At 38.4% G+C, this 24,406-nt stretch overlaps 1 protein-coding gene across 3 annotated transcripts in view; it reads right to left on the bottom strand.

The window, feature by feature from the left end:
• The window catches only part of CTNNA3 (catenin alpha 3), a 1,821,555-nt gene that overhangs the window by 1,724,164 nt on the left and 72,985 nt on the right, over window positions 1-24,406 (bottom strand). For all 3 annotated transcript variants that reach the window (XM_045069885.1, XM_045069887.1, XM_045069886.1), the window contains exon 3: window positions 1,636-1,828. In XM_045069885.1, the coding sequence (XP_044925820.1) occupies window positions 1,636-1,828 (193 nt within the window). The remainder of the gene's footprint in view (window positions 1-1,635; window positions 1,829-24,406) is intronic.

The following is a 24,406-nucleotide window of genomic DNA, read 5'->3' as shown; positions in this document are numbered from 1 at the left end:
CTGAACAAGTAAATTAATGTTTGGTGTATGAGGTAGTAAAGCCTATGAAAGAGAGAGGTTCAGAGTCTGTGGGGACAGAGAAGAGAGACATCTAAATCAGCATTATGAGGTCAGTACACACTTCCCGGAAAAAGACCTTGGCTGAGCTTTGCTACAATGAATAATTGGCTGAATGAGAGGGGGAATCCAGGTAAAGGGAACAGCTGGTAACAGAAGTGCAACATGGGCCATTCAAGATACCTTAAGTTCTTGTTTGAAGGAAAGTTTGAGGGGGACAGAATCAGGAAATGAGAAGAGAGAGAATGGCAGAAGCCCAATTCTGAAATGCTGAGGGAGCTAAGTTTAAACATCTGAACCTGATCCAGAAACACAGTCCCTCTAATCCTTCAAAAGCTACAGAAAGGATTTTAAGCACAGAAGCAAAAGGAGTATATTTTCATCTTTAAAGGATATATTTGGTTTTGGTATAAGGTAAGGCCAATGCAGTAATCCTAAATTCAGGAGTCAACATTAGTAATGGAGAAGAGGGAAAGATCTGAAAGACAAAAGGAGACAGAATTTGTTAAACTTAGAGACTAACTGGAAGGGAGAGGGAAATGAGAAAGAAGAGTCCAAACTGACTTGGTTACTAATGTGAATGATGGTACCAGAACAGAGAGGGCAGAACAAAGAGTGGGTCTAAGATGGCAGGGGGGAGGGAGGAATGATGAATTCATGAGAAATTATCTTGGGCATTATGATTTCTTTATATTTTCTGAAGAGTCTCTATAAAATATAAATCACATATAACAATATATAGCAAATAAAAAATAGCTCCCTTATATTTGATGTAAAGTTTATTGTAGCTACTATATTCATCTTAATTATTTAATTAGCAAACATTTCCTGATTTTCATAAAGTTATGTTGGGAAGAGAAATATTTCAACACCCCAAGTCTCTTTCACACAGCCAAACAGGAATATTTAAGTTTTCTTATCCTCTCAAAATAGTTCCTTGCAGCAAGATGATGCATAAATAGGACAGTTCTTTTAAAAACAGACTGCGAATGATATTTACATTTGTTAGAAAACTGTTGTAGTATCATAAGTAAATACATCAAAAGGTAAAATGTACCTTTTTTCATTTTATAATATTAACTTAGCAATAACGTGAGTTATGCATAGTTTATGCAAAGCATTTATTTTTAAGTTTAGTAAATCTAAACTAGAAAATAGAAAAATAAAAAATGTATTCCTGAGTGGTCAGGTCTGTAATTTATTATCTCCAACTATTAACAAGGAACATTATAATTTATTTATGTATGGGAAAATACAACTTCAACTTCATTAGTCATTTCTCATTATATCTATGACAAAACAGGATACACTTCTCTTTGCTTATTATGGATAAACTATGGCATGTGAGGGGAAGAAAGAGCCCGCAGGGACTAAACAACTGAAGGAAAGAACCAGGAATAGTACTCTGAGCCGTAGAGCTGACTAATGAGCCACTCTGCCTCCCACAGCTAGCTCCTCAGAGGTCTTTGTAGAGCTAATAAACTCAAGTCAACAAAAACAAAACACTCACAAATCTAATTCCATAACTAACACCCTAAGGATATACAGTTTGCTCCTGACCAGAATTAGAGTACTCACTTTCTTTGCGAACTTCCTCAAGTGCAGTAGTAAGCTCCTTCTTCAAAACTGTGGCTTCCTGAGCAATCTTCTGCCCCTTGTCTAATAAATTCCAAGTTGCTTCCTCCACAGAAGCTAGGAGGACTCTGGCTCGTTTTGAACGTCCTTTTCTCCTGTTGGAAGGATTCTGGGGACAATTTACAAGTGTAGTAACCTAAAATTGGAAAAATACAAGCCACTCATTAGACAAATTGTGAGAACATAGTCCTGGGACATCACAGCCTAGAACAAAAGGAAGTATTTCATAGAAACATGATTTATTCCCAGTACTACTGGTACACCCTCTTAAGTCAAGTCAATACACTAAGAGCAATATTATCAGCCACTATGGAATTTCCAACTAAAGATAAAAAGGAAAGAAGGAAAGAGGTAAGAAGGGAGAAAGAGAGAACTAGAGGAAAGAAGAGCCACAGAGATTGAAATTTATCAAGTTTTACTATTGAAATGCAGTGTGTGCATGTGTGTGTGTATATTATATGTATCTATAAATATTTACATATAAAAATTATTTATAGCACTTTGTAGCCAGCAATCTATATTAAGAGGGTGGCAAAAATCATCATAATTCGGTTAGTAAGTACTAGTAAGTATTAGTCTAAGTATAGAGATTATTAACGTGGAGGGGGTACAGAACCACTCAAACATAAAACACTGGTTACCTCAGAGGAACAAAACCCAAATCATGACCTACATATTGGCCCTCTGTAACCTGTTCTACCTGTCTCCTACACTCTCCCCTAACTCATTAGGACTCTAAAAGAGGTCTTGTTCAAAGTCTCCTATCAAGAGGACTTTCTTGATTATCCCATCCCTACCCTCTCTCAATCTTTCCCCTCATCCTACTTTATATTTCCACAAAACTTATAGAACCTGATTTTTTTTGTTTATGTTTATTTCGTGCTCCCAATACTAAAATGTAAACTCCATGAAAGCAGAAAATGTGGTTTTTTTCCTCCAGCACCCAAAACAATGCACAAAGTAGGTGTCCAATAAAATATGTATTATATATATGGCTTCATGAGCAGGATAGTAGAAAAGAGGGGTTTTTTAATCTTTATATTTTGAATTGTCTGAGTACATTAATAATGAGCATTATTCCTTTTGTAAATATGTTTAAAATAGGAATAAACTAGGGACACCTGGATGGCTCAGACGGTTACTCGTCTGCCTTCAGCTCAAGTCATGATCCCAGAGTCCTGGGATCTAGACCACAGCAAGCTCATTGCTCAGTGGGGAGTCTGCCTCTCCCTCTGCCTGCCACTCCCTCTGTTTGTGCTCTCCCTACTAAATACATAAAATCATTTTTATTTAAAAAAAAAAAAAGGATAAGCTAATAATAAGGCCATTATTTAGAGATAGAAATGAAGCATCTGGGGTATCAGGGTGACTCTGTCAGTTGAGTGTCCACTCTTGATTTCGGCTCAGGTCATAATCTCAGGGTTGAAAGGTTGAGCCCTGCATTGGGCTACATGCTCATCATGGAGTCTGCTTGTCCCTCTCCTTCTGTTCCTCTCCCACTCACACTCTCTCTCTCTCTCAAATAAATAAACAAAGAAAGAAAACCTTAAAAAAAAAATTAAGCATCTGTATTTGGAAACTAAATCTCATACAAAATTATATTGTAAAAAATATCCATTTATTAATTAAACCTTGAATCCCAATAATAACTTTGGTTAATATTTTTATAGGCAAAGCTGGAAGATACCCACTATAGAGGAAGAAACAAAAAAAAGTTGTATCCAGTATTTAAAATGGCAGACCTGAATCTCCTATAGAAAGCTAGACTCCAACTTATCATCAAATAGCCAAAGCTTTTAACAACCATTCACCACATCTTTGACAATGTACTATACATAAACCTTCCTGTTCTGTAGCTCATAGAGGTTTGGCTTGTTTATTGCTTATAGAGCACAACATATTTATTTGTATATCTGGACCCAGTTTTTTAACTAGCAACTAAGAAAGAACTTACAAGTTATGGGGGAAATAATGTAGATGAAAATAATTTTTTCCTGCCCTTCTCTTTCTCCATCCAATAGACCCCTTGCTTTATGCTAATTTGCTTTATTCTCATGTTCACAACCCATGTGCAGTACCTTGTAGCAAGTCCTTGTTTCCTCTCTTAGAAAATGAGAACAATCATATTACCCTATGACTGTGTGAAGGTTAAATATGTAAAATGTCTTACAAAATCCACAACATGAGGAGCCTGGGTGGCTCAGTTGTTAAGCATCTGCCTTGGGCTCAGATCATGATCTCAGAGTCCTGGGATCGAGCCCTGCATCACGTTCCCTGCCTACTTCTCCCTCACCATTCCCATGCTTGTGTGTCTCTCTCACCATTCCCTCTCTGTGTCTCTGTCAAATAAATAAATAAAGTCTTCAAAAAAAAAATCCACAACATGACACAGATATTGGTTGACATTTAATGCACATTTTCTAGTCCATTCCCCACGCAGATACAGAAAATCTGTATGGGATCCTTGTCAGAGGTGTTCTCTTGGGACTACCCTCATGTTGCCCTTGGGGTCTCCTGTGCTAAATGTAATGAAGTCCGTTAACAGAACACATTCTGTATGTTTTGCAAGCAGTCAAATAGGGCCAAGTGTCTTTATTATGTATTAAATAAAGATGATAATATGCCTGACTTATTATGGATTTTCACATACTCCAAAAGGCAAATTTCTCACTATTGTCAGTCTAATTTATATATCAAGAGTTAAAAGATATTGGTTCAGATTAAGACAAATGATAGCACCTAGTTTAAAATCTTTGTTTAAAATGAAAAATAAGTTTCATTGTCTAAATGTTCCCTCAGAATGTATTTTAGGTGCCACAATTCATGACGCTTCCCACTGAACATTCCTCTATTATTGTTCAGATCCTCCATGTGCCAAATGTTTTCCATAGACTAGCCTGAGCTTTGAAATTAAAATGAGCATTCCAGAAATGCTTTGTTCCTTACAATAAATGCCAAACAAGAAATGTGAAAAGAACATTGTATAAGAACATTGTGCTTCCATCAAAATAAATGCAATTGCAACCAGCAAGTTATTCCCATTTATAAATCATTTATACCTATGTCTTCTGAAATACCCCAAAATACAGTTATTTAATATTGATTAAACTCAAGTGACATTTTCAATGATTCACTTTATTTCAGAAAGTAAAGATGGTTTGGTAATCCTCTGGGGGGAAAAAGAAGACTAAAAAAAAAAAACTTTTTTTTTTTTTTTAACCTCAACTTACCTATAGGAACTAACCAATTCCCCTCAGTGACTGTGACCCAGGATAACAAATGCACTCTCAAGAAAGGTTGAGAGTGCATTTGTTATCTGAAAAAGTCTCCCATCTCTTGAAGAAATACCAGCAATCAGTAAAAATTAGCTTTCAGGATATGCTGTAAAATAATTTCTGTTTCCTCATTCTCTTTTTCAGTTATACAAAATCAGTTATATTTTTATAAGCAACAAAAAACTTCAGTTGGAATTAACAGCAAAGATGATTCTAATTTAAGTCATAGTCTATGTCTTCCTAAACTTTCTTTTTGTCACGCATACACAACCCTCCCCTTTTTCTCTTTCTCAGATCTTAGGGGGTCCCTGCCATGTGGAAACTTTCTGGTTCCTGCAGTCTCTTAAAGACCCTGGGTTCATTCACTTTCTTTAGTCTGTAAATCTGAGGTAGGCTACAGACACACCTTCATACATACATACAGAAATGAGCTCCCTACTGAAATGGTCCTACTTTAGATACTTCAAATAATATGAAAAGAAGAATTCCCCTGCTTTATTAATTCTGCACATTTAAATCCCATAAAACTAGGTATATTTTAATGTTGTATAATATTTATATACTGAAATTTAAAGTGCAAAAAAAATCTTTCTAATCTTTCCTAATTCAGATGTGCTTCTCTAGATGCTCCAAAGATACTGATAATTAAATTGAGATGTTTAGTGAATCTAGCTATCAACTGTCATTATATAGAGCAACACTAGTATACAATAGGAGTACTGCAGAATATGGCATGAGGCTTAATTTACTTTGATTTGTTGCATTAATACAACAAAGTCTTTAGCACTTCAAATATTAGCTTTGTAGAAAGTCTTTTCCAAATGCCAACTTGGGTTAATACATATATATTCTATAACCATGCTCTTTCCCAATCTATCTTTCTAATTCTATTATCATTGTAGTATAAAAAGGCCATGTTAACACCATCTCCTCTTTTGTTTATTAGCTAAAACACTGAATTTTAACTTTCCTCCAATAGCTCACAGGAACCTTCAGGGCTACCTTTGCTTCCTTGAGTTAATTTTATTGTGCAAAATAAAATAGAAGACATTTAAGTTGTATTAATGAGCTAAAAACTTCAGAGTTATGAAGGAAAGCAGAGGGTAGAAAAATAAAACTGTCTACAGACAGTTGTCTACAGTAAAACAAGTGATCTTTTAAAGTAAAAGATATCCATCTACTCTTGGGAAGGGAAGGGTCCCTTTTTCAAGTTATTGATAATTTCAACTGTTATTTATTTCCTACCAAAAACAACCTTCATTGTGTTAACTAAAGTACTGTGGAAGACTGAAGTACTGAGACTCCATTAAGAATCGACACTTAAGGAGGGGAGGAGTCAAGATGGCGGAGAAGTAGCAGGCTGAAACTACTTCAGCTAGCGGGAGATCAGCTAGATAGCTTATCTAAAGATTGCAAACACCTGAAAATCCATCGGCAGATAGAAGAGAAGAAGAACAGCAATTCTGAAAACAGAAAAAAAACACTTTCTGAAAGGTAGGACTGGCGGAGACGTGAATCCAAAGCGACGGGAAGATAGACCCCAGGGGGAGGGGCCAGCTCCCGGCAAGTGGCAGAGCAATGGAGCACAAAGTCAGGACTTTTAAAAGTCTGTTCCGCTGAGGGACATCGCTCCAGAGGCTAAACCGGGCCGAAGCCCACGCAGGGTCAGCGTGGCCTCAGGTCCTGCAGGGTCACAGAAGGATCGGGGGTGTCTGAGTGTTGCAGAGCTTGCGGGTATTGGAACAGGAAAGCCGGCTACAGAGACAGAGCCGACAGTAAGCTCACAGCTCGGTGTTACCTTGAACCGGACGCAGGCTTGGTGAGCTCGGAGCATGGCAGGAGGTCAGGCAGACGGGAGTAACTGGACGCTGTTCTCTGAGGGCGCACTGAGGAGTGGGGCCCCCGGCTCTCGGCTCCTCCAGGCCAGAGACCAGGACGCCGCCATTTGTATTCCTGTCCTCCGGAACTCTACGGAAAGCACTCAGGGAACAGAAGCTCCTGAAAGGAAACCTGAGCGGATTACTCAGCCTGGCCCCTGGTAAGGATGGTGCAATTCTGCCAAGGGCAAAGACACTTGAGAATCACTACACCAGGCCCCTCCCCCAGAAGATCAACAAGAAATCCAGCCGAGACCAAGTTCACCTACCAAGGAGTGCGGTTTCAATACCAAGGAGAACAGCAGAATTCCAGAAGAGGAGAAAGCAAAGCACAGAACTCATGGCTTTCTCCCTGTGATTTTTCTTAATCTTGCAGTTAATTTAATTTTTTTCTTTTTCATTTTTTGTTTTTTTTCTCGCCTTCTGGTAAAATTTTTTTTTAACTTTTACCCTTTTCTTTTTTAACGTTTTTTAACTAGTTTATCTAATATATATATTTTTTCTTTTTTATATTTTTCTTTATTCGTTTTCTTTTTTTTAATTCTTTTCTTTTTTTTTCTTTCTTCCTTTTTGAACCTCTTTTTATCCGCTTTCTCCCCCCTCATGACTTGGGATCTCTTCTGTTTGGTTAAAGCATATTTTCCTGGGGTTGTTGCCACCCTTTTAGTATTTTACTTGCTCCTTCATATACTCATCTGGACAAAATGACAAGACGGAAAAATTCACCACAAAAAAAAGAACAAGAGGCAGTACTGAAGGTTAGGGACCTAATCAATACAGACATTGGTAATATGTCAGATCTAGAGTTCAGAATGACAATTCTCAAGGTTCTAGCCGGGCTCGAAAAAGGCATGGAAGATATTAGAGAAACCCTCTCCAGAGAGATAAAAGCCCTTTCTGGAGAAATAAAAGAACTAAAATCTAACCAAGTTGAAATAAAAAAAGCTATTAATGAGGTGCAATAAAAAATGGAGGCCCTCACTGCTAGGATAAACGAGGCAGAAGAAAGAATTAGTGATATAGAAGACCAAATGATCTAGAATAAAGAAGCTGAGCAAAAGACAGACAAACAGCTACTGGACCACGAGGGGAGAATCTGAGAGATAAGTGACACAATAAGATGAAACAACATTAGAATAATTGGGATTCCAGAAGAAGAAGAGAGAGGGGAGCAGAAGGTATACTGGAGAGAATTATTGGAGAGAATTTCCCCAATATGGCAAAGGGAACGAGTATCAAAATTCAGGAGGTTCAGAGAAAGCCCCTCAAAATCAATAAGAATAGGCCCACACCCCATCACCTAATAGTAAAATTTACAAGTCTCAGTGACAAAGAGAAAATCCTGAAAGCAGCCCAGGAAAAGAAGTCTGTAATATACAATGGTAAAAACATTAGATTAGCAGCTGACTTATCCACAGAGACCTGGCAGGCCAGAAAGAGCTGGCACGATATTTTCAGAGCACTAAATGAGAAAAACATGCAGCCAAGAATACTATATCTAGCTAGGCTATCATTGAAAATAGAAGGAGAGATTAAAAGCTTCCAGGACAAACAAAAACTGAAAGAATTTGCAAACATCAAACCAGCTCTACAGGAAATATTGGAGGGGTCCTCTAAGCAAAGAGAGAGCCTACAAGTGGTAGATCAGAAAGGAACAGAGACCATATACAGTAACAATCACCGTACAGGCAATACAATGGCACTAAATTCATATCTCTCAATAGTTACCCTGAATGTTAATGGGCTAAATGCCCCTGTCAATAGACACAGGGTATCAGAATGGATAAAAAAAACAAAACCATCTATATGTTGCCTCCAAGAAACTCATTTTAAGCCTGAAGACACCTCCAGATTTAAAGTGAGGGGGTGGAAAAGAATTTACCATGCTAATGGACATCAGAAGAAAGCAGGAGTGGCAATCCTTATATCAGATCAATTAGATTTTAAGCCAAAGACTATAATAAGAGATGAGGAAGGACACTATATCATACTCAAAGGGTCTGTCCAACAAGAAGATCTAACAATTTTAAATATCTATGCCCCCAACGTGGGAGCAGCCAATATATAAACCAATTAATAACAAAATCAAAGAAACACATCAACAATAATACAATAATAGTAGGGGACTTTAACACTCCCCTCACTGAAATGGACAGATCATCCAAGCAAAAGATCAGCAAGGAAATAAAGGCCTTAAACGACACACTGGACCACATGGACATCACAGATATATTCAGAATATTTCATCCCAAAGCAACAGAATACACATTCTTCTCTAGTGCACACGGAACATTCTCCAGAATAGATCACATCCTCGGTCCTAAATAAGGACTCAATCGGTATCAAAAGATTGGGATCATTCCCTGCATATTTTCAGACCACAATGCTCTAAAGCTAGAACTCAACCACAAAAGGAAGTCTGGAAAGAACCCAAATACATGGAGACTAAACAGCATCCTTCTAAAGAATGAATGGGTCAACTGGGAAATTAAAGAAGAATTGAAAAAAATCATGGAATCAAATGATAATGAAAATACAATGGTTCAAAATCTGTGGGACACAACAAAGGCAGTCCTGAGAGGAAAATATATAGCGGTACAAGCCTTTCTCAAGAAACAAGAAAGGTCTCAGGTACACAACCTAACCCTACACCTAAAGGAGCTGGAGAAAGAACAAGAAAGAAACCCTAAGCCCAGCAGGAGAAGAGAAATCATGAAGATCAGAACAGAAATCAATGAAATAGAAACCAAAAAAACAATAGAACAAATCAACGAAACTAGGAGCTGGTTCTTTGAAAGAATAAAATTGATAACCCCTGGCCAGACTTATCAAAAAGAAAAGAGAAAGGACCCAAATAAATAAAATCATGAATGAAAGAGGAGAGATCACAACTAACACCAAAGAAATACAAACTATTATAAGAACATACTATGAGCAACTCTATGCCAACAAATCTGACAATCTGGAAGAAATGGATGCATTCCTAGAAACATATAAACTACCACAACTGAACCAGGAAGAAATAGAAAGCCTGAACAGACCCATAACTTTTAAGGAGATTGAAACAGTCATTAAAAATCTCCAAACAAACAAAAGCCCAGGGCCAGACGGCCTCCCGGGGGAATTCTACCAAACATTTAAAGAAGAACTAATTCCTACTCTCCTGAAACTGTTCCAAAAAATAGAAATGGAAGGAAAACTTCCAAACTCATTTTATGAGGCCAGCATCACCTTGATCCCAAAACCAGACAAGGATCCCATCAAAAAAGAGAGCTCTGGACCAATAGCCTTGATGAACACAGATGCGAAAATTCTCACCAAAATACTAGCCAATAGGATTCAACAGTACATTAAAAAGATTATTCACCACGACCAAGTGGGATTTATTCCAGGGCTGCAAGGTTGGTTCAACATCCGCAAATCAGTCAATGTGATACAACACATCAATAAAAGAAAGAACAAGAACCATATGATACTCTGAATAGATGATGAAAAAGCATTTGACAAAGTACAGCATCCCTTCCTGATCAAAACTCTTCAAAGTGTAGGGATAGAGTGCACATACCTCAATATCATCAAAGCCATCTATGAAAAACCCACCGCAAATATCATTCTCAATGGAGAAAAACTGAAAGCTTTTCCACTAAGGTCAGGAACACAGCAGGGATGTCCATTATCACCACTGCTTTTCAACATAGTACCTCTACTACCTCTACTACCTCTAGTACCTATGCTATTCAACATAGTACCTCTAGAGGTCCTAGCCTCAGCAATCAGACAACAAAAGGAAATTAAAGGCATCCAAATCGGCAAAGAAGAAGTCAAATTATAACTCTTCGCAGATGATATGATACTATATGTGGAAAACCCAAAAGACTCCACTCCAAAACTGCTAGAACTTGTACAGGAATTCAGTAAAGTGTCAGGATATAAAATCAATGCACAGAAATCAGTTGCATTTCTCTACATGAACAACAAGACAGAAGAAAGAGAAATTAAGGAGTCAATCCCATTTACAATTGCACCCAAAACCATAAGATACCTAGGAATAAACCTAACCAAAGAGGCACAGAATCTATACTCAGAAAACTATAAAGTACTCATGAAAGAAATTGAGGAAGACACAAAGAAATGGAAAAATGTTCCATGCTCCCGGATTGGAAGAATAAATATTGTGAAAATGTCTATGCTACCTAAAGCAATCTACACATTTAATGCAATTCCTATCAAAGTACCATCCATCTTTTTCAAAGAAATGGAACAAATAATGCTAAAATTTATATGGAACCAGAAAAGACCTCGAATAGCCAAAGGGATATTGAAAAAGAAAGCCAGAGTTGGTGGCATCACAATTCCGGACTTCAAGCTCTATTACAAAGCTGTCATCATCAAGACAGCATGGTACTGGCACAAAAACAGACACATAGATCAATGGAACAGAATAGAGAGCCCAGAAATAGACCCTCAACTCTATGGTCAACTAATCATCGACAAAGTAGGAAAGAATGTCCAATGGAAAAAAGACAGCCTCTTCAATAAATGGTGCTGGGAAAATTGGACAGCCACATGCAGAAAAGTGAAATCGGACCATTTCCTTATACCACACACAAAAACAGACTCAAAATGGATGAAGGACCTCAATGTGAAAAAGGAATCCATCAAAATCCTTGAGGAAAACACAGGCAGCAACCTCTTCGACCTCAGCCGCAGCAACATCTTCCTAGGAACAACGCCAAAGGCAAGGGAAGCAAGGGCAAAAATGAACTATTGGTATTTCATCAAGGATCAAAAGTTTTTGCAGAGCAAAGGAAACAGTTAACAAAATCAAAAGACAACTGACAGAATGGGAGAAGATATTTGCAAACGACATATCAGATAAACGACTAGTGTCCAGAATCTATAAAGAACTTAGCAAACTCAACACCCAAAGAACAAATAATCCAATCAAGAAATGGGCAGCAGCCATGTACAGACATTTCTGCAAAGAAGACATCCAGATGGCCAACAGACACATGAAAAAGTGCTCCATATCATTCGGCATCAGGGAAATACAAATCAAAACCACAATGAGATATCACCTCACACCAGTCAGAATGGCTAAAATCAACAAGTCAGGAAATAACAGATGCTGGCGAGGATGCGGAGAAAGGGGAACCCTCCTACACTCTTGGTGGGGATGCAAGCTGGTGCAGCCACTCTGGAAAACAGCATGGAGGTTCCTCAAAATCTTGAAAATAGAACTGCCCTATGACCCAGCAATTGCACTACTGGGTATTTACCCTAAAGATACAAACGTAGTGATCCAAAGGGGCACGTGCACCCGAATGTTTATAGCAGCAATGTCCACAATAGCCAAACTATGGAAAGAACCTAGATGTCCATCAACAGATGAATGGATCAAGAAGATGTGGTATATATACACAATGGAATACTATGCAGCCATCAAAAGAAATGAAATCTTGCCATTTGCGACAACATGGATGGAACTAGAGCGTATCATGCTTAGCGAAATAAGTCAAGCAGAGAAAGACAACTATCATATGATCTCCCTGATATGAGGAAGTGGTGATGCAACATGGGGGCTTAAGTGGGCAGAAGAAGAATCAATGAAACAAGATGGAATTGGGAGGGAGACAAACCATAAGTGACTCTTAATCTCACAAAACAAACTGAGGGTTGCTGGGGGCAGGGGGGTTGAGAGAAGGGGTGGGATTATGGACATTGGGGAGGGTATGTGCTTTGGTGAGTGCTGTGAAGTGTGTAAACCTGGTGATTCACAGACCTGTACCCCTGGGGATAAAAATATATGTTTATTAAAAAAAAAAGAATTGACACTTAAGGGAGGCCTGGGTGGCTCAGTTGGTTAAGCAGCTGCCTTTGGCTCAGGTCATGATCCCAGCATCCTGGGATCGAGTCCCACATCGAGTCCCACATCAGGCTCCTTGCTCAGCAGGGAGCCTGCTTCTCCCTCTGTCTCTGCCTGCCATTCTGTCTGCCTGTGCTCTCTCTCTCTCTCTCTCTGATAAATTAAAAAAACAAAATTCTTAAAAAAAAAAAAAAAAGAAGAAGAATTGACACTTAAGGGGTTCCTGGGTGGCTCAGTGGGTTAAAGCCTCTGCCTTTGGCTCAGGTCATGATCCCAGAATCATGGGATCGAGCCCCACATCGGGCTCTCTGCTCAGCAGGGAGTCTGCTTCCTTCTCTCTCTCTCTCTGCCTGCCTCTCTGCCTACTTGTGATCTCTGTCTGTCAAATAAATAAATAAAATCTTTAAAAAAAAAAAAAGAATTAACACTTAGCACTCACCTTAAACCAACTACAATCTTCTTTTAGATCATCTTGGGCCAATAAACACTTACTGAGCACATGCTATGTTGAAAACAATATCCTGGACATTTAGAAAGTAAAGATGAGTACATTCCAGTACAGTGATGAGAATACACAACTAGCTGCAATACAAAGAACAGGACGGTAACTGCTTAGACTTTTAAGTACAAAGAAAGTGCTAAAGAGATGGCAAACATTCACAAGGATTAAGTAGGGCTTCCAAGAAGAGCCTTTAAGAACGGACAGATTTCTACCAGGACAGATAGCAGGGAAAGAGAGCCAAGTGAAGGGAACCATGTGCAAAGGGGCAGAGACTAAAACTATTTTTGTCTGAGTAGCAGATAATCAAGTTTGGCAGACTGTGAGGTAGAAACAGTCCCCCTCTATTATATTTCTTACCTCCAGGAGAGGGACTGACACCTCTAAACTGAGGCAGAAATCCAGAGGTCATCTGGGCTACTCCTTCTCTCTTATCCTCCTCTCTAGGTACTTTAAAATGTCTCTTTAAAAGCTTTAGTTTCTATCATCTCCACTTCAGCCCAGGGCCACTGTTTGTCATACCTGCTCTCTGATTAACTACCCTCCCTGCACTCCTTCCATGGTATCCTAATGACACAGAAGCAGGGCCTCAATTTGGTCCTATCCTTCACTCTGTTGTTACAAAAGGTATATGCAGTTACACTGTTATTGTATAGAAAAGCAACTGATCTCTGTGCATTGATTTAGTATCCTGCTACTTTGTTGAATTGTTGTATCAGTTCTAGTAATTTGGGCATGGAGTCTTTTGGGTTTCCCACATAAAGTATCATGTCATCTGCAAAGAGAGAGTATGACTACTACTTTGCCAATTTGGATGAATTTTATTTCTTTTTATTGTCTGATTGCTGAGGCTAGAACTTCTAGCACTGTGTTGAACAATAGTAGTGAGAGTGGGCATCCCGGTCATGTACCTGACCTTAAGGGAAAAGCTCTCAGCTTTTCCTCATTACTTTTCCCCATTAGCAATGATATTCCCTGTGGGCTTTTCATAGATGATTTTTATGTTATTGAGGAATGTTCCCTCTATCTCTGTGCTCTGCAGAGTTTTAATCAACAATGGATATTGTATTTTGTCAATACTTTTTCTGGATCAATTGAGAGGATCATATGGTTCTTGTCTTTTCTTTTGTTAATGTGCTCTGTCTCATTGATTGATTTGTGAATGTTGAACCACTCTTGCATCCCAGGAAAAAATTCCACTTGGTCATGGTAAATAATCCTTCTAATGTGCTGTTGGATCCCATTAGCTAGGATCTTGTTGAGTATTTTGGCATCCATGTTCATCAGGGATACCAGTCTGAAATTCTCCTTTTTGTTGGGGTCTTTGCCTAGTTTTGGAGTTAAGGAATCAGTTCTATTCACAAAAGCAACAAAAACCATAATATACCTAGGAATAAACCTAACCAAAGAGGTAAAGAATCTATACTCTAGAAACTACAGAACACTTGTGAAAGAAATTGAGGAAGACACAAAATGATGGAAAAACATTCCATGCTCAAGAATCAGAAGACTAATAAACATTGTTAAAATGTCTATCCTGATACTATATAGCCATCAAAAAAGAAAAAGAAAAAGAAAAAGAAATCCTGCCATTTGCAATGACGTGGATAGAACTAGAGAGTATTATGTTAAGTGAAATAAGTCAATCAGAGAAAGACAATTATCAAATGCTCTCTCTGATATGAGGAATTTGAGAGGCAGGGTGAGGGGTCATGGGGGGCAGAGAGGGAAAAAAATGAAACAAGATGGGAACAGGAAGGGAGACAAATCATAAGAGACTCTTAATCTCAGGAAATAAACTGAGGGTTGCTGGGCAGGATAGAGGGGTAGGGTGGCTGGGTTATGGACAATGGAGAGGGTATGTGTTATGGTGAGTGCTATGAATTGTGTAAGACTGATGATTCACAGACCTGTACCCCTGAAGCAAATAACACATTATATGTTAATTTTTAAAAATGTCTATCCTGCCCAGAGCAATTTACAATTTCATTGCCATCCCTATTAAAATACCATTGGCATTTTTCAAAGAGCTAGAACAAAAATCCTGAAATTTGTCTGAAAACAGAAAAGACCCTGAATCACCAAGGGAATGATGAAAAAGAAAAAAAAAAAGTGGGGAACATCATGTTGCCTGACTTCAAGCTATATTACAAACCTGTGATCACCAAAACAGCATGGTATTAGTACAAAAATAAGGCACAGATCAATGGAACAGAATAGAGAATTCAGAAATGAACCTCAATTCTATGGTCAACTAATCTTTGACAAATCAGGAAAAAAATATCCAATAGAAAAAAGTCTCTTCAATAAGTGGTGCTGGGAAACTTGGACAGCCACATACAGAAGAATGAAATTGGACCATTCCCTGAGACACAAAAGGTAAACTCAAAATGGATGAAAGACCTCAATGTGAGACTGGAATCCATCAAAATCCTCAAGGAGAACATAGGCAGTAACCTCTTCAACATCAGCCACAATAACTTCTTTCAAGACGTGTCTCCAAAGGCAAGAGAAACAAAAGAAAAAATGAACTTTTGGGACTTCATCAAGATAAAGGAAACACAGCAAAGGAAACAGTCAACAAAACTAAGAGAAAACCCATGGAATAGGAGAAGATACTGGCAAATGATATTACATATCCATATCCTGGATCCAGAATCCAGGATCTATAAAGAACTTCTTAGGGTGGCTGGGTGGCTCAGTGGGTTAAAGCCTCTGCCTTCAGCTCAGGTCATGATCCCAGGGTCCTGGGATTGAGTCCCGCATTGGGCTCTCTGCTCAGTGGGGAGCCTGCTTCCTCCTCTCTCTCTCTGCCTGCCTCTCTGCCTACTTGTGATCTCTGTCTGTCAAATAAATAAATAAATAAAATTAAAAAAAAAAAAGAACTTCTTAAACTCGACAATCAAAAAACAAATAACCCAGTCAAAAAAATGGGCAGAAGATATGAACAGACACTTCTCCAAAGAAGACATACAAATGGCTAACAGACATATGAAAAAATGCTCACCATCATTGGCCATCACAGAAATACAAATCAAAACCACAATTAGCTACCACCTCACACCAGTTAGAATGGCAAAAATTAATTAGACAGGAAACAACAAATGTTGGCAAAGATGTGGAGAAAGGGGAATATTCTTACACTGTTGGTGGGAATCCAAGCTGGTATAGCCACTCTGGAAAATAGTTCCTCAAGGAACTACTGGAGGTTCCTCAAGATGTTAAAAATAGAGCTACCCTGTGACCCAGCAACTGCACTACTAGATATTTACCCCAAAGATATAGATATAGTGAAAAGAAGAGGCACATGCACCCCAATGTTCATAGCAGCAATATCCACAACAGCCCAACTGTGGAAAGAGACAAAATGCCCTTCAACAGATGAATAGATAAAGAAAATGTGGTACATATACAATGGAATATTACTCAGCCATCAGAAATGATGAATACCTACCACTTGCATTGACATGGATGCTAAGTGAATGAAGTCAGTCAAGCAGAGAAAGACAATTATCATATGGTTTCACTCATATGTGGAACATAAGCAATAACAAGGAACAGGGGAAGGGAGAGAAATCTGAAGGAAGAGAAATCAGAGAGGGAGATGAACCATGAGTGACTATGATCCCTGGGAAAAGAACTGAGGGTCTCAGAATGGAGGGGGGCGGGGAGGGGTAACAGGGTGATGGGTATTAAGGAGGGCATGTGTTGTGATGTGCATTGGGTGTTATATGTAACTAATGAATCAATAGACACTACATCAAAAACTAATGATGTACTATAAAGTGGCTAACTGAATTTAAAAAAAAAAGATACATGCATTGATTCTGGCTTTCATCACATCTCCAAACCCATCCCATAATTCCATAGAGCCATCTCTCTACAATGCAAACCTGAAATACTTGTGCCAGCTCAAAACCCTCCCAGCAGCCCATAAGATAAAGTCTAAAGCATAGTCTAGATAAAGCCTAAAGCATGGTTTATGAGGCAATTTATGATCTCACTTCTGACTGAATTTTCACTCCCGTCTTCCATTTGTGGCATCTGCTCACAAACTACGTATTTGGCCCAGAACAAAAAATGTTTGGCCTCCTCAGCCTAGAGCATCCCCCCCAGCCCAACCAACCACTCACAGCCCCTTATATGCACTTCTCATACCACTCATTATAACATTCTGTAATTAGCTGTTATCATACCACCTCCCCAGATTTACGATGAGCTAAATAAGGGCAGAGACCTTTATACCATTCTAAAAAACCAGAGCAAGTATACTGTAAATAATAAATAAGTAGTGATTTACTTAAGTAGTGGTTTATTTAAAGAAAAGATGAAATCCTAGATTTTAGAGACCTTAAACCATGAGCCATAATATTGAATGATTTGCTCAGTTATAAAGAGACCTGATAGCTATGCCAAAATTAAAATTTAATTTCAGTAATTGCACATGGTATTTTTCATCAAAAGGAATTCTTTAATGAAGGATATTTTGTCATTTTCCATGTATACTATCATAAAAAAGCAAGTCTGCATTCCTATACAGTATTTGAAGTCTGATTAATTCAAAGTGATCTAGAACCAAGTATATACTTATATTCATTCTTCTTTTCAGGCCAAAACTAAGAAAAAAGACAGTTTACATAGTTCATTTTCAAACTATAGGTAAAAAGAACAGGCACACAAATTTTATTACTGACTTTCACTTTTTTTAAAGATTTTTTTAAAGATTTATTCATGGGGCACCTGGGTGGCTCAGTCGGTTAAGCGTCTGCCTTCAGCTCAGGTCATGATCCTAGGGTCCTGGGATTGAGCCCTGAAACAGTTTCCCTGCTCAGCGGGAAGCCGGCTTCTCCCTCTCCCACTCCCCCTGCTGTGTTCCCTTTCTCGCTGGTGTTCCCTTTCTCGCTGTGTGTGTCTCTCTCTGTCAAATAAATAAATAAAATCTTTAATGAGGGACACCTGGGTGGCTCAGTGGGTTGCACCTCTGCTTTCGGCTCAGGTCATGATCTCAGGGACCTGGGATCAAGCCCTGCACCGGGGCTCTCTGCTCAGCGGGGAGCCTGCTTTCCCCCCCTTCTCTGTGCCTAACTCTCAGCCTACTTGTGATCTCTCTCTCTCTCTCTCTCTCTCTGTCAAATAAATAAATAAAATCTTTAAAAATATATATTTAATGAAAAAAAAGATTTATTCATTTATTTGAGAGAGAGTGTGCAAGCATGGTAGTGAGGGTTAGAGGGAGAGAAAGTCTTAAGCAGACTCCAGGGGCTCCATCTCACGACCCTAAGAACATGACCCTGAGATCATGACTTGAGCCAAAACCAAGAGCTCATTCCTTAACTGACTATGCCACCCAGACACTCCACTGATTTTTCACTTTTTAAACCATATGTTAGTTTGCCAGGTCTGTCATACCAAGTACTATAGAGTGGGTGGCTTACACAACAAAAACTTATTTTTTCATAGTTCTGGAGACTGAAAGTCCAAGACCAAGGTGTCAACAGGGTCAGTTTCTTCTAAGACCTCTCTCATTGGCTTGCACTCTTCTCACTATCTTCTCACTGTGACATGGCCTTTCTATGTGTGCACACATCCCTGGTACCTCTCTCTCTCTCTCTGTCCTAATCACCTTTTATAAGGACACCAGTCATACCGGATTAGGGCCCTCCTAAAGACCTCATTTTAACTTAATTACCTCTTTAAAGGCCCTATCTCCAAATACAGTCACTACCTGAGGTACTAAGGACTAGGGCTTCAGTGTATGAATTTGAAAGGGATACAATTCAGCCTATAACAATTGTTACCGCTAATGACACAAAAAGTATAAAACAACCATCATCTTTTAAAATATAATTTAGGGTTTTGTTTGTTAGATTAATAACACTGCTAGCCAAAGTATTACTTGAAGCTACTGAGGGATGATAACAAAACACATGTCAATCCCTCTCCAATTCTATCAACCCTCTGGGCCATGCAGATGGCATAACAAAGCAAAGAGATTTACATGTCAAACACAAACAGCTGTAGCTAAATATTCTAATCCAGGGAATTTTACAGGCCTTGTAGATCACCATCAACACTCTGAATTCTATTCTTGTGATTGGGAGCTATTCAAGATTTTAGAACAGGAAGAAATAAAATCTGACCCAAAATTTAAAAGGCCCATTCTGTCTGCTCTAGAGAATAGACTGGGAATTAGACAGGGACCAAGGAAGATGGATGAGAAATGGAAGAAGGAAAAGCAGTTAGGAGGCTATTAGAGTAGCCTAAGTGAAGACCACATTGGCTTGTTCCAGGGAGCAATGGTGGACTCTGTTGAGAAGTGGCAGAATTTTGTTAAGTCGCCAAGGTTTGCTAATAGATTGGATGTGGGCCACAAAAGGGGATCAAAGATGACTCTATGGTAGATGGCCTGAATAGCTGGGTACATGCAGGTAATATTTACTTAAGGACACATGAGAAGGAAGAAGAATCAAGAGCTGAACTTTGGGCATGTTAAGACTGCCCATCAGAGTTGCTAAGTTGGAAACTAGTATACAATTCTCAAGTTGAGAAAGATTAGGGCTGGAAGTATGTTTCTTATAGATTACATTTTCATTGTAACTATTCATATACAAATGGTTTACTGGTCTTACCAAAATTTCAAAGATGTTTGAGAACAGTATTTTTTTTTAACTCATGAGACTAGATGATATCTCCCAAAAACAAAATATCACTAGAAAAGTTGCAGGACTAACATTTGGGCACCCCAACCTGAAGTAGTATTTTTAGGAAGCCCAACCATTAACCTAGTAATCATAGGATATAGACTGTTGCCGTTTTGAATGTTTTGAATGTGACTATTATTTAGAAAATATATTTGTTTTGTTTTATACAAAGCAATAACCCAAAGGCAAATTTAGGTTTCAGTGAAAAAATATAATGTTAATCATACAGTGTCCTTCTCTGCAAACAAATGTTTCCAAAATTGTGATGAAAAAACTATCAACATACTGAATTAAGCAAATTAAGGAGAAAATATATCTATATTGTTATGTATACCTAAATCAACCATTAATCCTTCTGATGAATCAATAACCAATAGTTTATAGTAAAATACTGGTTCAAAGAACTGATAAGCAAAAAAAAGGAAGAGGACAATTCTTTTCCATCAATAACCACTAACTGCTTAAAGGAAACAAAATAAGTGAAAAATCCAATCAAGCCAAACCTAGGCCTAAAATAAAGAATGGGTTGACTTCACATGCAGTAATTTAGTCATGTGACATGGTCCATCCAGTCCAGCATTCCACTTCCAGCAGTGGCTGATGGTGGGGTTTGCATTTCCACCCCAAACTCTGTGTCTTGGTTTTGTTTTAATAAACATTTAAAACCCCATTGAAAGTAAAGTCGAATGAACTATGCCATATGCTTGGCCAACACAATCTTATAAAACTTCCGTTGTGTTTTACTCCCACTATCTATTGCCAGATTCCTTTTTTCCCATCTATCCTAGACCATCAGATTTATTCCTTTTCTCTTCTAACACAAAACTCCTTGTTACTGAAGATATCCAGGGGAAATATACCTGCTAATCATGTATGAATACAAGACAACAAACAATAGGAAAGACCATAAAGATTCAATTTGTAGAGCACAATGGTCAAAATTCTAAAATAACACAAATGTGGTTTGACTACAGCCCGTAATTGATTTAAAGGTTAATGTTTATAATTGATTACACACAGCAAAAGAAACCATCAACAAAAATGAAAAGACAACCTACCAAACAGGAGAAAATATTTGCAAATCATATATCTGATAAGGGTTTAATATCCAAAATAAATAAAAAACTCATATAACTAAACAGCAAGAAAACAATTCAATCGCAAAGAGGCAGTGAACCTAAACATACATTTCTCAAAAAAAAAATTCAGATGACCAACAGCTATATGAAAATGTGCTCTGTATCACTAATCATCAGAGTAACACAAATCAAAACCACAATGGGTATCACCTCACACCTGTTAAAATGGCTATTATCAAAAAGACAGGAAATTGTGTTTCCCTGCACAAACTCTGGGGTAGCCATGGTGTCATCTTGGCATCACAGTATAATTATAAGTAGAAGGAAGAGAAGTTTAACTTTCCACTCTTTATTCCCATGAGGCATGGATAACCTCCCATACCATCCTAGATACCATAAAGGACAATCAAAATGTGGCTGTGCTGAAGACTGGTGGGCCTACCCTGAGCTCACCATGGTGAGAAGCAAGGTAATGCTGTGACTTTTGATTTCAGAGTCATGAGTTTAAGTCCCATGTTGGATATACTGATTTTAAATAAATAAACTTTAAAAAAATTTTTTTGAAGAAAGGACTCCTGAAAATTAAAACCACATTTGTTAAGCCTTAGTTTGTAGAGCACTCAGTACCATAATACTACATATATATATATCCAAAGGTAAAAATTATTTCTAGATTATAACAAACTATGTCCTGGTTCCAAATATCCTAAGGGAGAAACAATAGCTCTTGAAAATATTCTCATTTCTCAGGTCATGATTAAGCCTAGTAACCATGGGCTTCGTCAGAGTATGGAAGAGGCAGATCCTCTTCAGAAAAAAAAATGGGATAGGTCCCTCACAACAGGACAGTCACCCCTGGGCACCTCTTCAGAGCTGAGCAACAGATAAGTATCAGAGCTGAGAAACTGGTGAGCCCCAGAAATTCCTTACTAATTTATTCCAGGTGAGCACTACCAAACCCATAAATAAGAGACAGAAGGAACACTATACTAGGGCAAACCTTGGGCCAAGATGCAGAACCAGGTTCACTACTGGCTGATATTAAGGCCAGCACAGCATTTCTCACATTGTAATCTTCTGGGAACTTTTAAAATTACAGCTTGGTCCTACTCCCAAAGATTCTGTCTGATTTAACTGGTTTCCTGGGTGGCCTGAGCATCAGGATTTTAAAGCTCCCCAGGTGATTTCAATGTGCAGCCAGGGTTAAAAACCACTGGACTAATAGGATCTCAATAGCAACAGGAACCTTCTGAGTTGCCTAGTTAGCATTCTTCCCCCAAGTAAGGTTTTTGTGGGTCTCACAGGGCTGGCCACAAATCACCCCATCAAAATTTTCTCACAGGGAGCTCCCAAATGTGTGTGGGATACTGCCCGTTTCTTACCCTTCTTTAATCAGTAAGTACAGATTATATCCATGAGAAAATTGTCAGTCCAGAGCAGGGGCCTGCAAATTAAGCACCCGGGGCCAAATCTAGCCACTTGCCTGTTTTTTAAGTAAGTTTTATTGGAACACAGCCATGTTTTATTATAAACACCCATTATTTACTTATTGCCTATGGCTGCTTTCAAACTCAAATGGCAGAGGAGCTGCAACAGAGACCCTGTGGCTGTCAAAGCTGAAACTATTTACTATCTGCACCTACACAGACAAAGTTTGTCAATCACTAGTCTAGACTCCTGGAGTGTCAAGTTGTGGCAGTATTTCCTGAGACAAGCTGTGTGTTCTGAAATGGACCAGGAACTTCTGTGAAGGGTAGAATCACACTCTGAGCAATGAAAATGATGACATCTGGGGAGATATGTACTCCTATCCCTTCAGCCAGCTGAACCACAATTGCTCCCATCAATCTAGCATGTTCCACTAAAAAGGCAACTGGATCTGGTCTTATCGGTTTATACCACCTGGCTGCCTATCGAATCAGTTTATAAGAAAATTACCTTATTCCACAGCTAAGTTAGAGGTGGATATCTGTGGGATCTGTCTGAATTTGTGGAAGAAAAGATAAGCTGTGATCAAAAGATAAATTATTAACAGAAGTGGAATGGATTGAGGGTGGTCAGAGAAGTAAGAACAACATGGCAGCAACATTGGAGTAGAATGAAAATCAGAGTCTGACAGAATAAAACGTCTAGGGAGCAAGTGAGAAGAGGTAACAATATGCAGAGACTGACATCTGCTCACAGCTAATCGCAAAGCTACCAAATTCTGGTGGTGGGAGCATCCAGTATATGCTGAGCCATGCACAATCCTGCGGGACTCGTGCTATTTTTAATCAATTAGCTATTAGTTTTTCTTACCCTTATTTTAATTTAAAAAGTGGCTTCCTTTTTCTCAATTACTTGTTTCTCAAGGAAACTTAGCATCACAACTTTCCCATGGGAGTTTTCTGGCAGTAAATGAATGCAGAAATTAAAGCATTAACTTTATTAGAATCAACTCAACTATTACTGAATCACCTTAAACTTTAAAACATTATTAAGGCAGAATTAAGCTTATTTCTTTATCCTACCATAAAAATAATATCTTTATACTTATTAAGCCTTGAACCTTAAGTGTTTAAATAAGACATTTATTTACGAACTTCTGAGGTTACTTGTTGAGATCACAGTCCAAACTCCAACATTTGCATATAAACTAACTATAAGAACACTATATGTGTGCAGATCTGTCTTTCAGATTTCCCTGGAACCTTCAAGATTAATTCTGACATAAATTCTATTGATCGAATAATCAGCAAGGTTACTGAAAAGATGTTTGGTGATAAAGTCAAGGAAACCTAAGTAAATGGCAACATGCTTATTCAAAATGACCTATGAAATGACAGTAAAATCACCACAAACAAATGAAACTTAAATTCTTTTCCAAAAGAAAAAAGGAAATTATATTCTAGGAGGCAAAGAAGCCAAACCATGTATTCTCTCAGCTACCTGAAAGTAAATCAGATCTGTCTATAGAACATAGAGAAATGAACCCTTTGGACATCTAAGCATCTAATAATTCCTTTTTTGCTTTTTTCCCCCTTGGCTGAAGGAGAGAAAGAAATTCTATTGAGAGTAGGATGTGGCAGGAAGGTTCTGCATAGGATCCAAGAAAGAAAGAAAAACATGGTGCTTAGAGGAGTAAGAATTCACCAACCAGGCACTTGCATTGGGTTTTACTCTAACAAAGAAATGAAGGAGACTGCAGAAGGAGCTGAAATGGAAATTTTCTGTGACTTTAGGTGTAAATATTGCTTCATTGGTGCCCATGTGACAGCACAGTTGGGAAGAGAGGCATTCTCCCCTCCTTTGTAGGACCCCAGTGCCATTTTGCCACCTTGAGAAATGGCAGCTTTGGAGGCATTGGAACATGGCTACCTTGATATGTCATTCCCAGCCTCATGATGGGCATCATTGGCAGTGGATCATCAGCAAGAC

This window comes from Mustela putorius, unplaced genomic scaffold (genome assembly GCF_011764305.1).
Source record: "Mustela putorius furo isolate JIRA1106 unplaced genomic scaffold, ASM1176430v1.1 tig00003949_pilon_pilon_pilon, whole genome shotgun sequence".
Lineage (NCBI taxonomy): Eukaryota > Metazoa > Chordata > Mammalia > Carnivora > Mustelidae > Mustela > Mustela putorius.
This window is presented reverse-complemented; position numbering and strand designations above follow the sequence as displayed.